Source organism: Xenopus laevis, chromosome 5L (genome assembly GCF_017654675.1).
Source record: "Xenopus laevis strain J_2021 chromosome 5L, Xenopus_laevis_v10.1, whole genome shotgun sequence".
NCBI lineage: Eukaryota > Metazoa > Chordata > Amphibia > Anura > Pipidae > Xenopus > Xenopus laevis.
Window position 1 is genome coordinate 91376773 of NC_054379.1, and position 26818 is coordinate 91403590.

The window sequence follows — 26818 nt, forward strand, 5'->3', positions numbered from 1 at the left end:
TGGGGGGCCCTAACCACCAATATCTTTTTATTTTTTATTAACATGTGGGAACCCTAGCTTATACCTTTGTGATAACTTTGTGATTGAATTCACTGAGGGTTGGCTTACATATTGGGTGAACTCTTTCACCACAAAATATGGGTCAGGATAGGGCCATAAAATAGAATTTGCTGTGGTGCCCAAACAACGTCTAGTCCCACACATGTGTGGCAATTTTGTGTGCAGTGCAAATATTAAGAAAGGTTTCCTACACTTCCCTCATCAGTGGAAAGATTCACATCAAATGGCAGCTCGTGATTATTTGCCAATTCAGGCATGCCTACACATAAAACAAGTTATTTTGGCATGATCTATTTTATTACTGGAACCATGTTCGATCCACCACCTCACAATGAAAAAAACGATTATAATCTTTGTCACATTATCCCATGTATCACTAAAACAATGTCCCCTTTTCTTTTTAACAATTTTAAATAATCCTTCAGGTATTATGAAAATGAATGAGATATTAGCTAAAACATTATCACAGTGGAGCATGTAATAGTTTAGTAACACCAAAAAGTGTTTTAAATGAATGATAATATAATGTACTGTTGCCTTGGACTGGTAAAACTGGTGCATTTGCTTCAGAAAGACTACTTAGTTTATATAATATAAACAAGCTACTGGGTAGCCATGGGGAAGAATCCCATTTACTTCCCTTTTCTCCTTTTTCAGCTTTCAATGGCTGCCCCCATGGCTACACAGCAGTTTTTTATAAACAATCGTAGAGTTTCTGAAGCAAATTCACCAGTTTTACCAGTGCAGGACAACAGTATGTTATATTGATATTCCTTTAAACACTTTAATTTTTTGTTTTACTGTTCCTTTAAGCACGTTACTAAACATTGTGTGAGGTTTGGCATAAACATAAATATTTGGTATAAATAAACATGTATTCATTAATGGAAAAATATAGTTAGAAAACTCATTCAGACAGTATTCAGGATCAAATCCATCAAGAGAAATTCCTTGTAAATATACTGTATACTGTTATGTTACTCTTGAGCTGATGTCCGGGAGAGAAATTTTAAAACAATGGGTTTCTTTGGCTGTAATACGCCTATGGTGCTGTACTCCATGGGAATCTGAAGAAAAAAGGGAAATGTTAGAATTAGCTTATATATTGTCCTTATCTAAACAAAAAAATGCTTTATGGCTGATTCTGATGAACCTTTTATGTTATAGGTTATGTCCACTAAAACGCAAGACTTTACCTTTTGTGCTTCCTGCTCACTGTGCTTCATACTCTTTGACTCGTCCACAACAAGAGCTTTGGTTTTATTGCCATTAGTTTTAGTGCCCTCTCTGAAGCATAAGTGATGTCTTTATACTAATAGCTGTGCAGCACCTCCACCTCACTATGGACCAGAGTCAATTCAGTGAGAAAAAGTTCTCATGGTTTATCACGTGAAAAGTGATGGAGGAGATACAATTAGAGGACAAAAAAACTTTTCTCCAAATTCATTTCCAGTTTTTTCCCATAGACTTCACTAGAGTTTTCACGTAAGAAACCTTGAGATAAGTTTTCTGAATTGAAATTGCATCTCAAATTGAATCTCATCTTTGACTTTTTACATGATAAACCCTCTTCTCACAGAATCAAATCTGGCCCTTTGGCTAGTGTATAAATTGCCTGTGTAGCAGAAACAGTTCTACAGTTTTATAATGATTTGTTGTGGTTTACATACAATCAATGAATTGTATGTATGATTGTCTGCAAAACGTGTCTCTGGCTTTATCATTCTTGAAAGCTTGAGTTATTCTATACTAGGAATCCTATCTATAAATCATAACAGTAAAGCTCTTTTGCTAGACAGATAATAAAATAACATTAAGGAAGTGTCTCATGGAATAAAAAACACTGACAATAACCTTCTAAAAAATAAAACCGCATAACATTTTCCATGCCTACATTACTATATGTTAGTTTAATTTTCTCAGCCACAAAGAAAAAAATTGATCACGCTAGCCCTGTAATAAAGTTTTTCTGTCTAATGGCACGTTGAATGCTCTCTTACCAGAGTTTCTGCACAAGGCCGGACACTGAAGTTCTGTAACATGCTGACAATGGCCACTTTCATGCTCAGGAGAGCAAATCTCATTCCAATGCAATTCCTGGGACCATCTCCAAAAGGCAGAAAGGTAAATGGAGTATGGGTTTCCCTGTTTTCTTTACTGAACCTGGCAAACATGAGAACATTCAGAAGAAAAATTAGTAGGGAAGTCACTACCCACTGAGCTGTTAGGCTAAAGTCAATGTTAAGTGAGTATGTCTTTTAATCTTAATAAAATTTTTTTTATCTTATTATTTAATAGTGCAACCTTTGTTCTGTTAGTCCTTCCATAGGCTTAGGGCAATGGCACATGAGGGGAGTTTAGGTGTTTTGCTCACCACATTTTCTCATGTCAAAAATATTTTTTTTATTATGTCCTCCTCTACACAAATTCCTGTTTAATGTTGTACCCTGTTTTCTTTATTTGATCACTTATTGGACCCAGGTGATATAGAAATGATTGGAAGAGTTCCCCTCTAATATATATTCAAGGAATTAGTGTAACCGAGGAAGAGTCTGAGGCTAAGCAAATGTGTACTCTGTCTGGAGGGAGACTGGAAAGATGGTAGGTTGTGCTGAATGCTCAGATGACATCGTTTAGAAGATTGTTTAATCAACCAGAATTTTCTATATGAGTATTAGTTCTGAATATTTACATCCCTTTATGATTATGAGCAAAGTCATTTTGATGTACCTTTCAGGGCGGAACTCTTCAGGCTCTGGCCAGTAATCAGGGTCCCGCTGTAGCACATATGCTGGGATCATTGTGACTGTCCCCTTGGGGATGCTAACACCATTAATCTCAATATTCTGCTTTGAGACTCTTTCTAGCCGTCCTGCAGGGGGATACAACCTGAGGGTCTCCTGAATGACCATATCAAGATATTCCATCTGCATCAGAATGTCATAAGTAGGACTGGCCTATGAAAAAACACAACTTATTAAAAGGAAGTAACTTTATTTATATATACAGTTCAAAGTTTATACAAAATAAAGCAATAGAATAGGAAAGATGCACAGAGTGTTAACAGCAACACAAAGAAAGTTCTATATATTTGCCCAGGAACTTGTAAAATAATATGAGCTACCAAAGCAGTCCCTTTCAGATACAATGCATGCTGTGCAAGAACTTCCTAACAATTTATTATGTGCTACACTGGACTCTGAACAACATTATTCACTACATATATAATATAGCAGCAATAGTGCCTTACCTTGTCAGGGAGAAATGAATCTATCTCCTCATGCAATCTCTGCTGGACATCAGGGTGGGTGGCAAGACAATAAAACAGATAAGACAGTGCTGTACTTGTTGTTTCATATCCAGCAAATATAAATATAATGGACTGAGCCATTATTTCTACATCTGTCAGAGCTATGATGAAAAAATATAGTGACATATTAATAAAGGTAACTATGGAATACAGCAGAACCTAACTTTCATTTCTATAAATTAAAAGTTCATCATAGATAAAACATCCATATGTGAAAGAACTTATAAAATTATATTCCGTTGGTACTATACTCCAACACGCATTAGCAAATTAAGTGGCATCCCAGGTAATTCAAACTGCTTTAGAGGGTGTGGAGACAGGGGATCTTCTTGCACACCTGGTGGACTTGTACAATAGCTCAAGCATTCTGGAAAATAGTAGCGACCCTGCTCTCTGAAGTTTTGCATTGCACTATACAAGCGACACCACACACATTCTTGTTAGGAATGAAGATCAGAGCCATGCACTCAACAATCTCGCAAATTAGCCAATCACATTCTCACAGCAGCAAGGTCTCTATTAGCAGCGAATTGGAAACAGCCAAACATTCCAGGGGCGACAAGCATTGATATCAAAGATAAACTGTATCAGAGCAATGGAATCCATAAGAAACAGTCTTCAAGACAGAAACCACGAGGGGAGCTGGAGTGGCATCCATGGCCCAGTACCTGGATAACCTGCAGGCTAGAGGTACCACTTGTTGAGTGCAAGATGTTTCTACCTTTTATTTAGCTAGAACCTGATAACTTTCTCTCTTTCTTTCTTTCTTCCTTTCCTTTCTTTCTCTCCGATTCTCCCCCCCCCCCCAAAATAAACAGAGACACAAAGTATGCTGAATCAGGAGAATTGGGACAAGAGGAGACTCACTCTATCATAGATGGATAATAATGTGTGAATAATATGTCATGATACTGACTAATGATGCAATCAGACTACAGTTATGTATGTTATGCCTAGCACGTTAATCCTTTGTTGCATTTGTTGACAATATTCTTTTCTCTGGCAATTGAAAATGAATACAATTTTAAATGAAAAAAAAAATTCATCATAGATACAGACTGGTAACAAAGAGGCAGGGCAGACAATTACTTTCAGATTCCATTCAGCACTTCCTAGACGTCACTGCTCTCCACCCATTCCCCGTTTCTCTTTACCATTTAATTGTGTAGCCAGTGCTTGGGGATGGACATCGGGTCCCCCATTCTGGTGCACAAACAAGATTCTGAGATGATGCAAGGCTTGTCCTAATAACAGTGTCCACAAAATGGCTCCTGTCTGCTTGCTATAACTATGAATTCCAAGACTGATGGAAACTTGATTCAAATAATTTATATAGTTTAATTAAAGTTCATTTTGCTTGACTAATGTTATAAAATATAATTTTGAATATTTTTTTGTGTGACGGTCCCCTTTAAACAATTAGGGGCAGATTTATCAAGGGTCGAATTTCGAAGTGTAAAATACTTCGAAATTCGACCATCAAATTAAAATACTTTAAATTCGAATATCAAAGTCAAAGTATTTTTCAGAGAACGATCGAAGTAAAATCATTCGATCGAACGATTAAATAGTTCGAATCGAACGATTTTAGCGTATGATCGATAGATTTTACTTCGATGAGTAAAGACTTAGAAAATGGTTGTAGAAGGTCCCCATAGGCTAACATAGCACTTCAGCAGGTTTAATTTGGTGAAGTATTGAAGTCAAAGTCTTTAAAAAAGACAGTACTTCGATTATCGAATGGTCGAATATTCAAATTATTATTACTTCGAATCTAATTCGAAGTAAATTCGAAGTCATAGTATCCTATTCGATGGTCGAAGTATCCAAAAAATTACTTAGACAATCATTTTATATATTGATTTTTTTAACCCCGAAAATTCCCTCGAATTCACTTCGACCCTTGATAAATCTGCCCCTAAAAGTTGCTAGTTTAATTCTAACTGCTTTACCCTGCTATTGCGATTTTTAAATAGGAAGTGATATTAAATTATTATATGTGAATAAAAATAAATTCTTACTCACGTTTTTATAATTTTCATAGTCACATTTACTTGAATTAGCGGAGTGTCAGTATATCAAAGTTTGAAGCACACACTGTAAATAGTGATATTTCTACTATTTGAATCCTAGTTTCCCTTTGTGGTCCAAAATGTTGCCTGGGTGCCATTTACTTCACTAAAAAGGATACTGTATTAATATATAAAATGATTGTCATACAAGTCACCCTGTTATATATCCAAAAATGTCTAGGAAAGCAAAAAACTGTTCAAAACTACAGATGAGCAAATCTTGACTTTCAGAGCAGGAGAGAAGTGCCACATCTTGGGACACAATAGCATAAGTGTTGCACAGAGCTCCTGTGCCATTTCCTATGTGCAACAGCCTTGAAGCTTTGAAACGAAATTTCTCCACCAATGTAAAACATAAAAATCAAATGCTATTTCAGCAGAACTTTCTGGAAGATATAATTGCATTCATTTTTCAATACCTTTGTGCTGATTGCCTGAATCATTTCCTTCTGTTACACTAGAATCCACCATAAGCTGAAGGAAATCCACACGTCCCTGTTGATAAACAAATGAACAATAACATTAAAGGAACAGTAAAATAAAAAAAAAATTAATAATGTAGCGTTGCCCTGCACTGGTAAAACTGATGTGTTTGCTGTAGAACACTACTATAGTTTATATAAATAAGCTGCTGTGTAGCAAAGGGGGCTGCCATTCAAAGGAGAAAAGGCTCAGGTTACACAGCAGACAGCAGATAAGCTCAAGCAAAAAACAAAATGGTGTTATCTGTTATCCACTATTTAATCTGTGCCATATATCCGTTTTTCAATGTCCGCCATTTCTACACAAGCAGCTTGTTTATATGAACTATAGTAGTAATTGCGACAAAACAGATCAGTTTTACCAGTGCAGGGCAACAGTACGAGACATTTTCATTACTTTAAAACACTTTAATTTTTTGGTGTTACTGTTCCTTTAAGCTTCCTACCATTTGAAAAAATGATAACTCCATATAATATGTGGCCAGTATAATAGACTTTATTTAAAGCAGAATATGTTTTAGATTTTTAAGTAGAACAGGAAGGCATTCATTTTCCCCAGTCCTTGGTAGTTAGAAGCAGTGTCATAATATTTAGTAAACAAGTCAATAGTCTTAAAATTATTGTGATGGTGCCTTCTTATTAATGATACTATACTTTTAAAAAACATACTGGCACTCATTAACCCTTTAAATGGCACAGCACATAGATCCTATGTTACACTGCACTTCAGAGAGCAAAGAAAAGACAGTTGTCCCCCGATGTGCCCCCAAAAAACAAGCATTCTGGATGTGGAAATGGTGGAAATGTCCATTGGGTAGTGTCATCTTCAAATATAATACAAGGCAGCACTTGCACACCCTGGCCTTCTGTAATGGATGCCTGGTGCACAGTGATAGAGGGATCGCCACCCTCCAAAATGGAATTCCAAAAAAGATTCACTGGTACTCCAAAGCTGGTGCAAGCAGGGACAACCCTTGCATGTTTATTAGCAGAAACAGCAATGTTTCGGGGATATACCCCTATCCCCGAAATGTTGCTGTTTCTGCTAATAAACACACAAGGGTTGTCTCTGCTTGCACCAGCCTTGGAGTGCCAGTGAATCTTTTTTGGAATCTTCAAAAATTAGTAATGTTCATGCACTTCAGTCCCTATAAGTGTGGCTTTTTTTTGTTAAATTGTGAGGGGAAAACCCACACAGACACAAGGAGAAACGCTCTTTGCAGAAAGTGCCCCTGCTGGAATTCAACCCATGATCCCAGCAGTGCTAACCATTGCAACACTTACACATATACTGTTTTAAGAGAAAGGTGGTTTGCACACTCAAAGGACACACACATATACACACACACACACATTCAACACACAATTTGAAGTGTACACCTACATACACAGTAAAAACCCATTGTGTGTTTTTTTGCGTTTGCATTTTTAGTGATTTTATTGCATTTGTATTGCATATATAGTTTTTGATCCTTTGCATTCAGAGTATGAAACTGTTTAGAAGACCCCTGGAATATATATTTAATATGTTGTATGTTGGTACTTTAGGATATGTGGGACATATGATTTCAGAATATTTAGAAATTGTTTTAAACTCTGCTAAATGTAGCAAAGCATAGCAGCTTGGTATTTCAACCCATTTTGTATTAGTAAGAATGTGTATCTTGCTGAAATATATGAGTGGTCATTTTATGATTCCGGGGTAAGAGCTGGGCCAAGCTTACCAAAAGCCCTAGGCAAGCTGGCCGGCCACCATGCCCCCCCAGAGGCACAGGGCTGAGCGGCTGAGGGGAGGACAGGGGAGAGCAGCAGAGGGAGTGACAGAGGGAAGGGGAGGCAGGGGAGAGTGACAGGGGGGAGGGAAGGGGAGGGAGAATGACAGAGGGGAGTGACTATGGGTAGGCAGAAGACCTATTAAAGAAATTGTTCAGGTACTGGGTAAATAGATAGGCTGTACAAAATAAAAAATGATTTCAATATAGTTAGTTAGCCAAAAATGTAATGTATAAAGGCTGAAGTGACTGGATGTCTAAGATAATAGCCAGAACACTACTTCCTGCTTTTCAGATCTCTTGGTTTTCCGGCGCTCCGAAATGGCTATTTGTACAATGCTCTACGCAGTAGGCAAAGTGCAAAAAATGGCTAATTGCAGGTTTTCACACTGCGTAAGGTATTTTAAATGAGCCCTATGGTTTCCTTGGATAAACCTGCTGTACTTTGAAAATCTGGTAATGTATTTATGAGTCGCGTCATATTTTAGTTGTATTTTCCTCATAACATAGCCTTATACATCCTTGTTTTATAAACATAATTTTTTTAGGTATTAGAGCCCAATATCTTAATACAAAAGTAGAATTACACAAAAATCTAGGCAAATTTGAATGCTTAGGTTGTCCTGCAAAAAAAAAAATATAGTGTTTTCTTAGACAAACTATAAATGTGTTAGCTTTAGCATGGAATGCAAATAAAACACAATATTCTGTTGGCACTTAATGAGTTTTAGGACACATATATGTAAATATATATAGAGAGAGAGATTTTTTTGGAAACACATTCTTATATATATGGTTTCAGTTTGCTCTCACCGTGTGATCTCCTTTTTTTCTCTTCTCCCTGAAGCTTGTGACAGCATTCGTAAAAAACTGAGTAAAATTTTTTGGAAAAAAGTTTATATTTAGACCCTCAAAAATGGGTCTAAGGAATGGAAAAACCACTGTAAAGAAAATAAAAAACATTTTTCATACACTTATTTATTAGGACAGTAACTGAACAAAGAAGGCAAAAGTGTGAATTATCCCAGATTTGGCCAAATCCACGCTATTTTTAGTATAAATCCAGACCCTATATAATTGAAAAAATTGCAGCACAACTTGTGTATCTGGTATTTCTGTCAGCTGGACAGCAATTTCCGCTCAGCACAAGAGTTCGGATTCGGTTCAGTATTTACCCAAATCCGTACCCTGGGATTCAGCCAAACCCTGAAAAGCAGTCCTAGTGTGTAAGACTGGCCAGGATGTGAAAAGTATTACTGGAATCAGAGACTGTCAGCTATAAAAATGGTCAGTTGAACATTGGAATGTCGGAATATCAAAATGATTAGTCAAAAGCAGCTGGGCTTCTTAATAAAAGTAGTAGGGAATTCCCTTAAACTATTAGGGCTATGTCACAAAGCAACTATCTTCAAGTACACTATGTTTATATGCCTCATGTACCAGCAATATAGGCATAATACATTTATTTTAAATGAATACACACATGCTGGTGTTTTTTTGGCAGATATCTGCATGTAAAATGTGTGTGTTTTACAAGTATATTACAATGTTCCCTATAGCTATTCTCATATGGGATTTGTATGCCACATTGGAACTGCAGTGTAAAAACACCCCATTTGACAAATCCCTTAGGTTAATGTCAGACATGGTGATTTCTTGGCCTGCGGTAAATACAGTAGCAAGCTGAGAATCAGCCCCTACACTGGCAGCAGCCTTCTTCATTGCCTGTACCCAGGAACCACTGCATCATCCCAGGTGCAAATTGAATTACTTTAATACACTTTCTCTTTGGTGTTGCTGTTCATTTAAGGGTTTAACATTCTGGGGAATTGCCTTGCATACAGTAGAACTGGAGAAGACACTCAAATGAGTATAGGAATTTTTCTAAGATTTCTCAAAAATTAAGTTGCTTTATTACTAGATACTGTAGGGGTAATGTTCTTTCACCTTGGGGCACAAGTGCCCTGGGATTGCTGGTCTTTGCATTGAGCACTGGATTTAAAAAAAACCCTAATTTGTGCATCTGAATGTCGAACAAGCTAGGGGGTGGGCGAGGGTCACCTATGTGCCTCCCCATGCAGCCTCCCTGACTAGGGCCTTTTCTGTACTTTGCACACTGTGAGGGCCATTGTAAATGACCCCTTATATAGCATATCCATTACAAATTAAAACCATACACACTGGAGATGAATACTTTAGGAAAGCAAAGTTGCCTAATACTAAACCATGTATAGTTAACTACTACGGTTGCCACGCAGCCGGTATTTGACCAGCCCAGCCAGTAAATCACCATCTAAGGCCAGGGCCGGAACTATCAAGTATATTTCTAACACAGTATACTGTAAATCCCCCCATTACCTGACCTTCTTCGCTGACAGCAAACCCCTTCTACAGGTAGGATCACCTATACCTGTTCCGTGCATATTTCCCCACCCACTCCATCCTGTTCCCTGCCCAGTGACATCATCACCCCACCAACCACGCTCCGACCCAAAGGCCAGTTTTATCCATGTAAAAAGAAGGCAACACTGTTAAACACAGATATGCAATTGATGAAGGATCAAAGAAACATATCTGTCATTTAAAATAATTTACCCACTAAGATGATCAATGGGTTCAGCAAGCCACCTTTCAACAGATTTTTTATATGAACAACGAAAGGATGGGAAGGATTTTTAAGGGAGTCAATATTCACACTGAATGAGGTGCTGGTGATAACATCCATGCTGTATGCGCCAATCACACTAGAAAGTCAAAAAAAATAATTAATGTAAATGTCAGCATCATAATACTATGATGTAAATGCTCAAACATGCATTAAAATTGCCTGGTCTCAAAAGCCAGGGAGTGACATTACCATTTCATAGATTCTGCACAAGTTCTTTGATGAGTCTAAGGGGCAGATGTATTAAGGGTCGAATATCGAGGGTTAATTAACCCTCGATATTCGACTAGGAACTAAAATCGTTCGACTTCGAATATCGAAGTCGAACGATTTAGCGCAAATCCTGCGATCGAACGATCGAAGGATTATTCGTTCGAACGATTCGAAGGATTTTAATACAACGATCGAAGGAATATCCTTCGATCAAAAAATCACAGGCAAGCCTATGGGGACCTTCCCCATAGGCTAACATTGACTTCGGTAGCTTTTAGCTGCCGAAGTAGGGGGTCGAAGTTTTTCTTAAAGAGACAGTACTTCGACTATCGAATGGTCGAATAGTCGAACGATTTTTAGTTCGAATCGTTCGATTCGAAGTCGAAGTAGTAGTCGAAGGTCGAAGTAGCCCATTCGATGGTCGAAGTAGCCCAAAAAACACTTCGAAATTCGAAGTTTTTTAAATTCGAATCCTTCACTCGAGCTTTGTAAATGTGCCCCTAAATGTGTGCTCAGTAAGTAAAATATATAAAAATCCTAAGATTTACCTATACCCTAAGGGGCCAATTTATTAAACCTTGATTTTTTCTGGTCGAGGTTTTTAAGAGGAAAACTCAAATTTTTTGTGGGAAAAAACGAGATTTGTAATACGCCATAGTTGCTAAAAATCTGAATCCGAAAATACTCCATGTCAAAGTCGGGGTTTTCGTCCGGTAATCTAAAAAAGGTCAAGTTTTCACTGCGAAAATTCAATAAAGTCGAGTTTTCAGAGAGTTAATCATACGATACAAATTGACGCTCGATTTTGTTGCAACGTTTTGTGGCTCCGATTTTTATATATATTAAATACATTAGCACCAGGAGAATTTTTTTGTTTCTCACTACTCAAACTGCAGTTTCTTTTAGATATTTAAACATATTCTAAATATACAACTCACTCCTTCATTGTGCATGGCTCATCTTTGTCCACATTATCCTGGATGTTTTTCACAAGGATATCTGAGTAATCTTTCATTATCTGGAACATCTGAAACATCAAATACAGTGGCGTTCATTAAGCATTATTGTCATTATTTGTCCTCTTAAATAAAACCAGCATAAATATTCTGATCTTTACTGAGCATACATGTATAGGATCTATTATCCGTAATGCTCAAGACCTGAGATTTTCTGATAAGTGATCCTTGCGTAATTTGGATCACCATACCTTAAACCCGCCCAAAATTATTTAAACAATAAATAAACCAAATAGGATTGTTTTGAGTGGAATTCTGAGACAATGTGCAGTTATTTTTTTAATTAGTTTTCTTTTTTTTTCATCAGATTTTCAACTTAGAATTTCAGAAACCATCTGGGTTTTAGGGTCCAGTTCACTCTAGCAATCAGAGAGTGGTTTTAAGGACAGAGTGGAAGATAAATAGAAGAAGAAGATCTCAGTATTTTAGTATTTAAAAGTAACAAAAACAATAGAATTGTAGCCTCACAGAGCAATCGTTTTTTGGCTGCCACAGTCAGTAACCCCCATTTGAAAGTTGTAAAGAAGCAGAAATAAATTCTTGAAAAACTATGAAATGTAAAATATAAAAGGTCAGTTGAAAAGCTGCTAGTTTTAGTTTTGCTCACGAGGAAACTTTGGGAGACTTTACACTGCAAATGTTTCACCGCTGGCAATTTTAATGTTAGCCAGTGTGAAATGTTGTCCACATCCTCTGTGCCATTAGGCTAGGGCCAGACGGGGCAGAAATCAGCCTGCCGAAATACACAGGCTGATTTCAGCCACTGACTGTTAGCCAAATCTCCCTGTCTGTTTGTGTCTGGAAACCTTGTGTCTGCTCGGCGCAAGCAGACTTTGGCGAAGAAACACAGGACTTTGGATTTTGAGCCAAAATCTGTCGAGCTGAAGCTGATGTCAGCATGGGGATGCCTCCTCATGCTGACTTCATCAGCTTCAGCTCCTCTGTGTGTGAGTGCACACATGCTGATCAGATTCGAATCTATAGATCAGGGCAGGAAGCAGATCCACTTCTCTCAGCCTTCAAAAATATGCAGGCTCAGCTGTAGCCTTCAGCCTGTGTGTCCATAGCCAAGTATAAAAGGAGACAGAAAGAGATTAAAAAAAACTCTTATCTGCATAAATTGCTGAATATAAATTAAAATGTTTACCTCTTTTAGTTTCCCACTGGTGAATGTAGGTGAGAGCACACTTCGAATCCTTTTCCACTGCTCATCCTCTGCAGCAGTGATGGCAGACTCAAGGGGACCACTCAAACCAAAATTCTGTTAAATATGTTTAATAGTATGTATGTTAATAATTGGCCTTGATCATTTACATAATTCATACGCTTAAAAGACAAATTGCAACTGTAAGGTGCTAGAGCACTAAGGGGCTAATTCCAAAAGCACAAATGTGCAGAGCACCGCACAAGCGACGCACAGCAGCCCTGTCCTTACTGCTTGCCATAGGCAGATGGTAAGTATAGGGCTTCTTTAGGGCCGGCACCCTTTGACAAGAGAGGGGAATGCCTACAAGCTGCCCCCCCACCTCAAACTCAGGTTAGGAGAGCATGGACTCCTAACCTGAGTTTGGAAGAATATGAGTGTACCACCCAAACACATATTCAGTAAATTCTTCCCTTCACACAAAAAAGTGCATGCACATATTCGTTAGATTCTGTTTTCACCAAGTATTTTTAATGCTCCAATAAAATAGATTTTGATTTTAGAACACAATTTATTCCAGTGTCCATTTCTATTTCACAGACATAAAAAGTGGGTTCTCCTGCACATTCAATATGCCTTTAGTAATACACCAGAGTATCATTTTCATAATCATCTTACCCGTCTGTTAGTGAAATTCGTGTAACACTCTTTTACAAGAATAGTTTTAATTATAGCTGGGTCCATGATTGCAAGCACGGGTTGTCTCCCATCATACAGTCTGCAAATATAGAATTAGAACTTGGTCACGACACGTTTACTACTAGTGTTATTACTGTGTTTATCTAACTCTAAAATGCCTTGTTTTGCTAGAAGGATATTTTAATTATAGCAATTTTTTTTTTAAATTCTTTAGATAAAAGATCCCATGCCTGTACTAAGTGTAGTCAGTGAACCTCATTTGAAAGCTGGAAAGAGGCAGAAACAAATAATTTGAAAACTATGAAGTGTAAAAATATAAGTGTAAAATATAAAAGGTCAGTATTTTTATTTACTTAACTTTTTAATAAAGTACATTTTTGTGCATATTTGGTATTCCTGTAAAAAACAAAAAAGGACATTTGTCAGGACTACTAAAAAAACTGCTATTCCATACTGACAAACATTCATGTTGCTTATTTAATGGCATAATGGTTGCAATGTCTGTTCTTGTCCCATCTCAGTGCTTAGCAATCTTCTAACCCTAGTTATCAGGTGACCAGCAAGTTGAATCATGTTTTAAAGTACCCTGGATTAAAGGGGAAATATATATTCTTACAAGTGAGAGTACCTTTCACCTGCAGGCCAGTGGGGACTAAAATTAGGTCATGTTAAATGCTCTCTGGAGTAAGTTTACATGCACTTTATTTTTTGCTGGAAATACATTGCACTTAGACTAATGGACTAATCACCAAAGTGTCCTCATTATTTTCATTTTGACTGAAATCTATACATTCTAGGAAGAAATTTTGCAACCAGCAGAAGATATGTATTCAATAAATAGTATGTTTTGCACTACATAAAATATTAGAATACCAACACTTTTATTTTTGAGCAATACAATTATTGACTGCAGGCACTGATTATTATTGTTACAGTACCATAAATGTATAGAGTTTAGAAATAGTATGATAGGTGCTATATTAAATTATGTTTTTTATTACTTGTTCAGAAAATGTCACTGAACTCATCATGATGCCTTTAGCATTTGTTGTCATATAAATGGTGTAATATAGAAAAAAATGAATCGCAAAGGTACAAAACACAAAAGTTTGCAGCATTGAATTAGCAATCAATTGTTTCACTGCAACATCTACGCCATTAGAAATCGCAGGGCCCCAGCCCCCATACGACAAAATTTCCTGGGCCCCCTGGGCTGCACCCACTGCAAGCCCCACCTACAGATCCGCCCTCCCCACACCCACAGGTCCGCCCCCCACCACACAGTAAAAAAACAAAAAAAATATTGGTGGCTAGGGTTCCCACATGTTAATAAAAAATAAAAAGATATTGGTGGTCAGGGCCCCCCATAAAAAAACATTTTGGGCCAGGGCTCCCCATTAAAAAATATTGGTGGCTAGGACCCCACACGAGAAAAGAAAAATTGGTGGCCAGGGGCCCCCCCACATTATGAGAGAATTGGTGGCCAGGGCCCCTTAAAGGTCCATGCCTTCCCGAAGTCAGCAGCTCTCAGAAAGATGGGGGGCCGGCTAATCAAGAAAGTGCAGCGTGGCCGGGCCCCCCCTTACCCTCGGGGCCCCCTACAACTCTCCCCCTCCCCCCCCCCCCGATGGCTGCCCTGATGATATAGTTAGGGGCATATTTATTATAGACGAGTTGTGTTTTCCACAAAGCATTCAAGTTTTCAAGGTTATTTTTGAGGCAGAAATTGATTTTCTGGTTAAAAAAATCATATTTCAAGTTTTTTTTAAAAAAAACCCTGGAAATAGCTTGAATCCAAAAATAAACCATCTAAAACCTGTCGAAGTCATGTAGAAGTCAATGGCAAAGGTCCCTCAGAAATCATTGATTCTAGTTTTTTCTTAAGTTAGAAACCATTCAAGTTGTGAGTTCATTTGAGGTCTAAAAAACTTCTAAAATTTAACCTTTGATAAATAACCCCTTTATTGTAAGAAATGTGAGGCTTTTATCTGCTTTTATGTTTGATAAGCAATTCATAATCCATCTGACAACATAATCACTACTTTTTTTTTAAAAAAAAAAAAAACAACTTTCAAGGTTACTAGTACATAATAATAAAGTGCTACATGGAAGGTTGGTGCTGGACTGATGTTATTTCTGTATATTCTTGTAAAAATGTTAAATTAAGCATTTGGGATTATAAAATGTGCAAGCCACTTACACATTTAAAGGGACATATGTTGAAAGAAAGTAACTGTAAGGAACGCCCGATGGTGCGCCTTTCCTCGGCGCCTCAGGCAAGATGGCTGCGCACAGGGGCAGGGGTGCATCAAGTTGTGACGTTTTGATGCATGAGTGTCAAAACGAGCGGCTTCTGGACGGACGCACATCAAAAAAATACACGTACATGTACAATTAACTGTCATTCCCTTAATCAAAGGGCAAAATCTGTACCACATGAGCTGTAAGACCAGCTATAACTGTTTCTGAAGTGCCCCATAATTAATCGTCATCATCATGCGATGCAATCCCCTTAGTTAATGTTGAGAAAATTATATTTGTTAGGTTCAGTTTAGGCCAAAGCCTCAAACATCCTCTTAGGAAAGAGCATGATTTTTTTTCAAATGTCATGGTGAAAATGATAAATAATTTTTAGAAGCTCATGGTAGTGATAAAAGTCTAATCTTTGTACCCTTCATATTCACTTGGGTTTTTCAATTGCTGGTGGTTGGATAAACAAGTACTATGCTCAGGGCAGCCATCAGGGGGGGACAGGGGGGGAGAGTTGTAGGGGGCCCGAGGGTAAGGGGGGCCAGCCACGCCACACTTACTTGATTAGCCGGGCCCCCCATCTTTCTGAGAGCTGCTGACTTCGGGAAGGCATGGACATTTAAGGGGCCCTGGCCACCAATTTTCTTATAATGTGGGGGGGGGGGGCCCTGGCCACCAATATTTTCTAATGGGGGGGGGCCCTGGCCACAAAAGTTTTTTTATGGGGGGCCCTGACCACCAATATATTTTTATTTTTTATTAACATGTGGGAACCCTTGCCTCCAATATTTTTTTTGTTTTTTTACTGTGTGGTGGGGGGCAGACCTGTGGGGTGGGGAGGGCGGACCTGTAGGTGGGGCTTGCGGTGGGCGCAGCCCAGGGGGGCCCAGGAAATTTTGTCGTATGGAGCCCTGTGATTTCTGATGGCGGTCCTGACTATGCTGCATGCTAGGTAACTGATTAAGCACCTACTAGCGTCATAGCTACCTCCAGCCTATGTTGGGACTGAGTGCAACTATATAGAAGTTCAAGGAGTGAATTTGGCACAAGTAATTCACTTCTGGGAATTGTGGGTTACTGCAACTGCACTTGTGCTCATAAATTACCCCTAATATTGCATTTAAAGGATAACTATACCCCCTCAAACAACTAGGGATGCACCGAATCCACTTTTTTGGATTCGGCCGAACCCCCGAATCCTTTGTTAAAGATTCAGCCGGATACCGAACCGAATCTGAACCCTAATTTGCATATGCATATGCAAATTAACGTTGGGAAGGAGAAAACATTTTTTACTTTCTTGCTTTCTGACAAAAAGTCACGCAATTTCCCTCCCCGCCCCTAATTTGCATATGCAAATTAGGCTTCGGTTCGGCCAGGAAGAAGGATTTGGCCGAATCCGAATCCTGCTAAAAAGGCAGAATCTTGGCCGAATCCCGAACCGAATCCTGGATTCGGTGCATCCCTACAAACAACATAAATCTCTATATTGCATAAAACAGCTCATATGTAAAACCCTGATTCATATAAATAAACCATTTTCATAATAATATACTTTTTTAGTAGTATGTGCCATTGGGTAATCATACATAGAAAATTGCCATTTTAAAAAATTAGGGCCGCCCCTGGCATCGTACGATTCACTGTGCACACAAACATACCAACAAACCATACTTGTTAGGTCACATGAGCCAATTAACAGGCATAGTTCTGTCTTTTGCATCAACAAATTAGAGTTGTAGTATTTCTGGTCAAGTGATCTCTGAGACAGCACAGAGACCATTTGTAGCTCAAGGCAAGATATGTAAAAGGGCAAAATTTACTTAAATATATAGACCAGTTTGGTAAGATTCTTTAATATGCCCCTTAAAATGATGTAAACTATCTGTTGCTTAAGTGTTCATTTTGGGGGTATAGTTTTCCTTTAAATTTTCTCAAGATGAATATAACATAATAGACATCTGTATACACATGCATATGGGGACCTTATGATACTACAGAATTCACACCAAATATTTTTATTCTCTTGCACATTTAATTGTTTTGGTTGACGTACGCACCCCCATGTCTTCCCATATTTCTTGAAGCATTCTGTATCAAACTGTACCAGTCCCTGCAAAACAAGAAAAGTTAAAGTAAATATTTTAAAAAATATATTACAAGTTTAGGATCTATTATAGTAAATACAACCAGGGCTTTTCCAGATATGGGAACCTTCCATAATTTGGATCTCCATTTATTTAAACATTAAATAAACCCAATAGAATTGTTTTGCCAACAAAATGGATTCATACAGCTTAGTTACTATCAAGTACAAAGTACAAAGTACAGTTTTATTATTATAGAGAAAAGGGAAATAATTCTCTAAAAAAGACTTGCTTAAAATAGGCTCTATGGGAGACAGCCTTCCTGTAATTCAGAACTTCCTGGATAAGTGATCCCATACTTTTAGATTTTATTATAAAATACAGATCTCATAAGATTTATAGATAAAAAAGGGGTGATTTGAAAACACCAAAATGGAGCACAGAGGCCTATGGCAATACATCTAGTGTGGAAGGCAGGGGGAAAAGTGCAAAAACATGAAAGTTTGCAGCCATTTTTTGCACTTTATATCCTGCCTTTCAAATTGTAAATGACTTGTACGGCATCATTTATAATCTCTAGGCAATAATATAGGCACAGAATTGCACCCATGAGAATGGCATACAAAATGTATTCACACTTATTTGACTATACTAGCAGTGTGTGCCAGTTTGCACCGTTGCATATTTTGCCTTAAAGGAAAACTATACCCCCCAAACAATGTAGGTCTCTATTAAAAGATACTGAGTAAAACAGCTCATGTGTAAAACCCTGCTTCATGTAAATGAACCATTATCATAATAATATACTTTTTTAGTAGTATGTGCCATTGGGTAATCATAAATAGAAAATTGCCATTTTAAAAAATAAGGACAGCCTCCTGAGATCGTAGGATTCACTGTGCACACATACAAACCACATGTATGGTCACATGAGCCAATTAACAGACAGAGTTCTGCCTTTTGCTTCCTCACTTCTTCCTGTTACAGTTAGTGTTGTAGTATTTCTGGTCAGGTGATCTCTGAGGCAGCACAGATAGAGTCACGAAATGGTGGTTCAAGGCAAGAGATGTAAAAGGGCAATATTTATGTAAATATATATTCCAGTTTGGTAAGATTCTTTAATATGTCATTCAATTTGATATAAACTATCTGTTGCTTAAGTATTCATTTTGGGGGTATAGTTGTCCTTTAAGCAGGCAGTAAGTACATGGTTCCTTTTGTGTGTTGCTCATAGGAACTTACTGTTGTACAACTTACAGTCTGCATCACATGCAATTAAAAGGTGTATAATACAAGAAAAACAAGAAAGAAACAAAAGAATGAATGGGCGCCAATGAGTGCACATGGGGGGTGTTGGGTGCTGAACAGGCTGAATGAGTTGCTGCTGGCCTAGGGATGCCAAGTTTACGAATGTCAAGCTCATTTTTGCACTGGTAAAAATATACAAAACCCTGGTTTTTAGAAAAACTTTTTTGTCTGCTTAAAAACATTGTGAACTCCATAAATTAAGCATAAACAGTTTTTCCTCTGTGCCTAATATATAACTATAACAACCTTTTTTTAGTATTAAGCCAAGGACTAGCCTTCCCTTTAGTGAATCCTATATAACAATATTCTCTCTCTATATTAAACAACACCTGCATTCCAAGGTCAAAAGTAATTCACTAAGAAGAAGATTGGTCCTTGGTTTTATAGTTATTTGTAAATATAGTTGCTATGGAAATGTACCTGTTCATTGCTATTCCCTGCATCGCTTTTTTTTTTTAATACATGAACCATGGAAGGAACAGGGTCAGACCTCCCCCAATCTGCCAGGCCCCCCCCCCAAAAAAACGCACCAGCGTCTGCACATGTGTGCCGCTATTCAGCATGTGCACGGGGGCCCAGAGTCCGCACATGCACACGGTGGGCTCCTAGAGGTTTGGAACCCTATGGGCCCCCAATGTCCAGTCCAACCCTGGGAAGGAATGTAGTACAAGTATCTTACTATAGTAGAAGCTATCTTACATTCTGGATAGAACATACAAGGCATTGTATCTTTCAGTGTCGGTCTCAGCTCCCTGTGTGCAAGGCAAGGCTCAGCGCCCCCAACATGGGCTTGTGCACAAGATGACAGTAGCAAATGGAGGAAGGGCAAGACACACACCTCTACAGATGTAAGTACTGATGTTTCCCCTCACCAAGAACCAGAACTAAGGGTAAGTAAAAGGTGCCCTCCTATTGTTACACCCTAGACATGTGTTTCTTCTGCCTACCCCTAGTTCCGTCCCTACTGCCACTCAAGTTCACTCAAGTTTTTGAAAGCTCACTCAAGTTTTTAATTTAGAACTTTTTTTGGTGGAAATTATTCCACCATTTTTATACCACATAATAAATCTGCCACGGGAAGGCCTATTTATCAAAGTCCGAATTTATCTATTTTCTTAAAACTACTCCGACCAAATCCACATGGGTTTTTTTTCTCCTTATTTGTTAATACACTTTCCCAAAAAAAAATTCTTTGTGGGAAAAACCCAAAAAATTGTGAAAAAAACAAATCAAACCTTTGAAACTTCTCCCATTGACTTATATGCAACCTCATCAGATTTTCAGATTCTGACTTTTTTCATCCTCGGGGTATAATAAATCCCTAAAACTTTGCGGTTTTTTTTTCCCACTAAAAATTTGGATTTTATAGAAAAAAAAACTAAAAATTTTTCGGGTTTTTGGCATTTGGAGCTTAATAAATAACCCCCTTAGTGTTTAATTGTAGGGGTGATAGGAGTAGAATTCCAGGGATGGTCACACTGGGGGTGGGGGACTAAATATGACATTATCTGGTCATGTTTTACATGGATTTTATAATGTGTTAACTTACACTGCATACTATTCAATGCTACTATACCTGTTGTTTTTAAAAATGATACACAACCAGTGTTCGGACTGCCCACTAGGATACCAGGAAAACTTCCGGGGGGCCCAGGAGTCAGTGGGCCCTCTTGCTTCTAACCATTTAGCATATTTTATGGTCATTCCCTTTTTTTTTATGGGAAAAAATGCTTAATAATGGAAGAATATAGTAAGTCGATATAAAAGGAGAATAAAAAAGGTTGATTGAGGAGAGAAGGAATAATATTTTGGAAAGTGGGCCCATGGTCAAAGGTTTTTTGGTGGGCCCACGGTGTGAGGTTCTCTGGTGGATCTTCATACCTTAAGTCTACTAAAAAAGTATTTTAATCCAACAGGCTTGTCTCCTAATTTGGAGCTTTGTGGATAACTGGTTTCCAGATAATGTATCCTATACCTGTACAGTAGAACCTCCATTTCTTAAATTTTTTGGGGACCAGAAAAAAATGCTGTAAAATCCAGGAAAATGTAAAGTCAGTGTGGGAATTAAAAAAGGCATTATATACAGTGTACAGGTATGGGACCTGTTATCCAGAATGCTCGGGACCTTGGGTCTTTTGGATAACAGATCTTTATGTATTTTGGATCTTCATAAGTCTACTAGAAAATCCTTTAAACGTTAAATAAACCCAATTGGCTGACTTAACGTCCAATAAGCATTAGTTATATGTTAGTGTGGCTCAAGTACAATGCACGGTTTTATTATTACAGAGAAAAATGAAATAATTTTTTCAAATTTGGATTATTTGGATAAAATGTAGTCTATGGAAGACAGCCATAGACTCTGAGCTTTCTGGATAACAGGTTTACTATTTGAAAATAAGTTTTGGGTAGTTAAACTGGTGAAATATATCTAATATATAAATGAAATATGCAATACAAAAAAAAACACAGTCCACCCAGATGATGTCCCTAATGTTATCTACAGTATATAAACAATGAGTCAATGAATTCAAGACTTGATTAAGGGGATTTAAATACCACCATATATAGGTGATGTGGGTCTTTTGTTTTATGATGTATAAAACAAAGGCCTACCTACCAATATCTGATAGGTGGTTGTGGCTACAGCTAGATCATTGAAACTCACACTTTACTTAGTAAATTCCATGCAGCTTGTGTCACTATTACTACTTATAATCTCTATGTCAGGCAGCTATTGGATAATGGCAAATGAATGCATGGTGGCTAGTTATCTCTGGATAATAATTATGTGGCATATCCTTAAGGCTTTTGCATTATTTTTTAAAAGATTTTCTTTAAATATAGTCGGATACAATACACAGTTTCAAGAAAATGCTGTTTTTTAATGTGTGAGGAAAATACTGTACTGAAACTAAGGATTATGGCACACAGTAATATACACTAAATGGGACATAATCATCATTATTCAGCCCAAATGTAATTCAGAAACTGTTTTAATAAAATCAGCTTTTTAAATAAAAATCATCAAGTTACACTTGGATAGGATAGGTTTATTTACTCACTTTTCTAAATTCCAGAAATGTTCCTATGAAGGGCAATGGAGTAGGTCCAGGAATTCCCATTTTCTTAAAAAGTCCATATGGCCAAATTCCATAGCTAAAAAGAAAAAAAAAATACCATTTATTGGAAATATCTCTTTTTCTAAGGGTGATGGCAGATGGGACTCTGTTGTCTACAAGAAATCAGCAAACACAGCAGGAGACAACGTGCCTGAAATATCATTTGTTTGTTGCCTAAAAGATCTCTGCTCAACCGATTTTACCAGGGTTTCTCAGTGTCATCTGGCACATTTGTACACCAGGACATTAGAGACATTGTGGAAGTGTAGGAGCATGCGTGGACAAGTACCTTAAAGGGGTCGTTCACCTTTAAGTTACTTTGTTTTTACTTTGTTATTTTACTGTGTTATAGAATAGCTCATTCTAAGCAACTTTTCAATTGGTCTTCATTTTAAATAGTTTTTTTAATTATTTGCCTTCTTCTTCTGACTCTTTCCAGCTATCAAATGGGATTCACTGACCCCATCCAAAAACAAATGCTCTGTAAGGCTTCAAATTTACAGTCATTGCTACTTTTTTTTTTATCTTTCTTTCTATTTAGGGCCTCTCCTATTCATAATCCAGTCTCGTATTCATATTTCAGTCTCGTATTCATATCAATGCATGGCAACTAGGGTAATTTGGATCCTAGCAACCAGATTGCTGAAATGAAGAGCTGCGTAATAAAAAGCTAAATAACTCAAAAACCACAAATAATAAATTATATAGTGAATACAGTACCCCTTCTTGTTACCAAGGAGTTCCATAACCATATAAAAGCACAAGACCAAAGGCTGAGTGTTTTTATACAGGTCATGGAACTCTGAGGTGACTTTTAATATCCTCATATTTTGCAACAGGTTCTACTTTATTTATTATAATACACAAGTTTCGGCATCATGTGACAGAAATTACATCACTGAGCTCCGATTATAACTGGTGATATCACTAAGCAACATTTATAAGGATATAATTTACAGGATATTCATGGATCTTATGTATTACGCTATAAACATATATTAAATAAAGTTGTCTCCGAATATGATGCTTTACATATTACTAAAACTTATTATAAAGTGAAAACCCTCTTTAATTGATTGCATAAATATGTGTTCTCCATTTTCCAGCTATAGTTGCCACCTGGGTGGTGTTTTATTGGCCTGACTGGTAAAAAAAAAAGATAATTAAAGTCAATGTTATTAATAGGGAGGTAACTTAGTTTTCTTCAAAAATGGTGGCAACCCAATTTAAAGTACCTGCACTTGCATGTGTAAATGGCCTGAAAGAAAGGCAGGATCAGAATGACAACTAAAATATGCTGACAAGAGCCTAAAGGAAAACTATACCCCCAAAATGAATACTTAAGCAACAGATAGTTTATATCAAATTGAATGACATATTAAAGAATCTTAACAAACTGGAATATATATTTACATAAATATTGCCCTTTTACATCTCTTGCCTTGAACCACCATTTCGTGACTCTATCTGTGCTGCCTCAGAGATCACCTGACCAGAAATACTACAACACTAACTGTAACAGGAAGAAGTGAGGAAGCAAAAAGCAGAACTCTGTCTGTTAATTGGCTCATGTGACCTTACATGTGGTTTGTATGTGTACACAGTGAATCTTACGATCTCAGGGGGCGGCCGTTATTTTTTAAAATGGCAATTTTCTATTTATGATTACTCAATGGCACATACTACTAAAAAAGTATATTATTATGCTAATGGTTCATTTACATGAAGCAGGGTTTTACACATGAGCTGTTTTACTCAGTATCTTTTAATAGAGACCTACATTGTTTGGGGGGTATAGTTTTCCTTTAAGGAATAAGTGTGCGGGGGGGTAACTATAAACATTTTGTCACACAGTTTATTTGTACAGGTATAGGATCCCTTATCTGGAAACCCGATATCCAGAAAGCTCCGAATTACGGAATGGCTGTCTCCCATAGACTCCATTAAATCCAAATAATCCAAATTTTTAAAAATGATTTCCTTTTTCTCTGTAATAATAAAACAGTAGCTTGTACTTGATCCCAACTAAGATATAATTAATCCTTATTGGAAGCAAAACCAGCCTATTGGGTTTATTTAATGCTTAAATTAATTTCTAGTAGACTTTAGGCATGAAGACCCAAATTACGGAAAGATCCATTATCCGGAAAACCCCAGGTCCCGAGCATTCTGGATAACAGGTCCCATACCTGTAGCTCCATAAGCAGGAACAAAGTCATTGCATTCGAACTTCAAGTTGAACTAGAATAGTAACTGCTTGAAAGTGTTGCCGCATGTTCCTGACACTGCATTTGTTTAGCTTAGCAGTTCCCTATCTCACTATTCACACTGGCTGCAATTACAAATATCTTAAAGCAGCCATGTAAAATTCATATCACACAATGGGGATTCACAAAACTTCTTCAATAGCTTGTTTTATGATAAAATATGTATGTTTCACTTTTTTTTAATGTAAGTGTTAATAACTAGGAATGCACTGAACCCAGAATGTGGGAATCCACTGGCCTATTCTAATAACTGATAACATAACTTCATTACAGGTATGGGATCCATTATCCGGAAACCCATTATCCAGAAAGGCCATCTTCCATAGACTCTATTATTTTCAAATAATCAAATTTTGTAGTAATGATTTCCTTTTTCTCTGTAATAATAAAACAGTAACTTGTACTTAGATATAATTAATCCTTATCGTAAGCAAAATCATTTTATTGGGTTTATTTAATGTTTACATGATTTTCTAGGAGACAAAGTACGAAGATCAAATTTACGGAAAGATCTGTTATCCGGAAAACCCAGAGCATTCTGGGTAACAGGTCCCATACTTGTATAATATATTTTAGCCTTAATCAGAATAGTGCAATTTCAGAGCCTGGGGAGCCGAGAGCCACACAGGCACCCATTATGCCAGTTCGATGTGCTTTTCTAAAGAGTAGAAAAGTACCTGAATAAATCAAATCCATATAGTCCACTATGACTGGTATTTCAGTTCCACTTAATACTTACACAGAATTAGTTTTATATTTATTTATTAACTACTTAATTTCATGATTCTTGTAACCGCAGCAAAGACTTGTGTGACTTTATACATTGCTATAAATTCCAGACTACTGTGTATTGCTTTGGTGCCTATTAGGTCGGCAGAAACAATACTGACTGCCAATGCTATTAACAGGGGAGAAACATAACAAATAAGACCCTGGTTCCTATGTTACTTTATGTCAGTCACTCACAGGTGTGAGACCCATAACATCAGGGAAATGATACTTCATCCTCAGGCCTCTATATAAAATAGTACAGCCCTGCAAGAAGTCAGCACACTGATATACTAGTAAAACGACCTCATACTCACAGTAATATAAGCAGAAAAAGAGCAGCCAGGAGAATCCATGTCCCTGTTGACAGGTGAGGAATGAGATTCATGATGCCTGAGAACTTCCAGGCTTCTCAATGAACTCCCCTCTCTGTGCAAGTGGTTTTCCCTGTGTCTCTGCTGCTGGGTGAGTCAGAGCAGTCACATGATGACAGGGGTTGGCTGGAGTTGCACAACCTTCCTGACATTACAAGGAGTTATGCAAGATTTGTTTACACTGTACAAATGCACTATATATGAATGGCATCATCCAGCCTTTCATGGGCACGATTCTCCGCCTGCATATAAACTCAGGTACAAAGTATAGTCTTTCTCTTAGGTATCTTATACTTTAGTAGCTTATCTTTGCTATAGAGTATTTGCTAGTTTGCGTAATTAGCTTACACGGCATCAAGCATGAATTGGCACATTTCACTATTGAAATAGTAGAGGATCAGTTATTATTCCGCTTATTCTGTGTGGTTTATACTTTAAAGAGCGTAACCAGTTGGTGTATGTTTGAGTTTATTGCTGCAAATAACTGCTTCCATTAGCTAATGGTCAGGCTTGTCTGTCTTTGCATGTGTAGTTAAATGAATAAATATTTAGTTCATCTGGTTCTCTTTAGAAGTCCTTCCACTGATCTTGTCACATTAGTGTATAGATATATGGGTTTGCTGCTACTACAGTCTATTATTTTGGCTGGCCTAACACAAAACCTACATAGTGCAGTACAAATATACAACCAGTAAGAGAGTAGTACCCATAGTGTGATATAGTGTTGAATCTTCATTAAAAAGTATTGCTCTAGTAGAGGAATATCACACCTGAAGCTAGAGCTGCTGTGCATCCTTACATATACCGCTATACGATCTGTTATCCAGAAACCGATTTTCCAGGAAGTAATTAAAGGATTGTGAAACTATATAAGGAATGGATGAAATTAGAAAAACAGGAGGTAACACCTGTATAATAAGGGAGGAGAAGTATGACCAAATATATAACTACTTACCCTAATAGTGTGACACCATCCGACATTCCTGTTGCTTACCTTATTTCCGACTTGACTCCTGCGTTCTTGCGCATCGCCCTGAAATCCCCCGTGGAGTTCTACCCTTAAGTGTTCCTTTAATGCTACAAATAAATTTTTTGCTCTTAATGTATATTCTGGCTGGCCAGTCATTTTAGTAAATTAATTTATTTTGTTTATGCAAAGAGCAGTGAAGAATACATTTTACACTAATTGTTCTAGGTTGGTTAGTTTGT

At 37.4% G+C, this 26818-nt stretch overlaps 1 protein-coding gene across 1 annotated transcript; it reads right to left on the minus strand.

Moving 5' to 3' along the window:
• Positions 1-338: 338 nt before the first annotated feature.
• Positions 339-25656, minus strand: cyp3a4.1.L (cytochrome P450 family 3 subfamily A member 4, gene 1 L homeolog). Its single transcript, NM_001090039.1, is given in 13 exon segments — positions 339-1127; positions 2061-2223; positions 2791-3017; positions 3311-3471; positions 5862-5937; positions 8510-8637; positions 10292-10440; positions 11513-11601; positions 12738-12851; positions 13413-13512; positions 17744-17796; positions 22144-22237; positions 25553-25656. Coding segments are annotated over 13 exon segments (1515 nt in total). The 5' UTR covers positions 25624-25656; the 3' UTR covers positions 339-1037.
• Positions 25657-26818: the final 1162 nt, after the last annotated feature.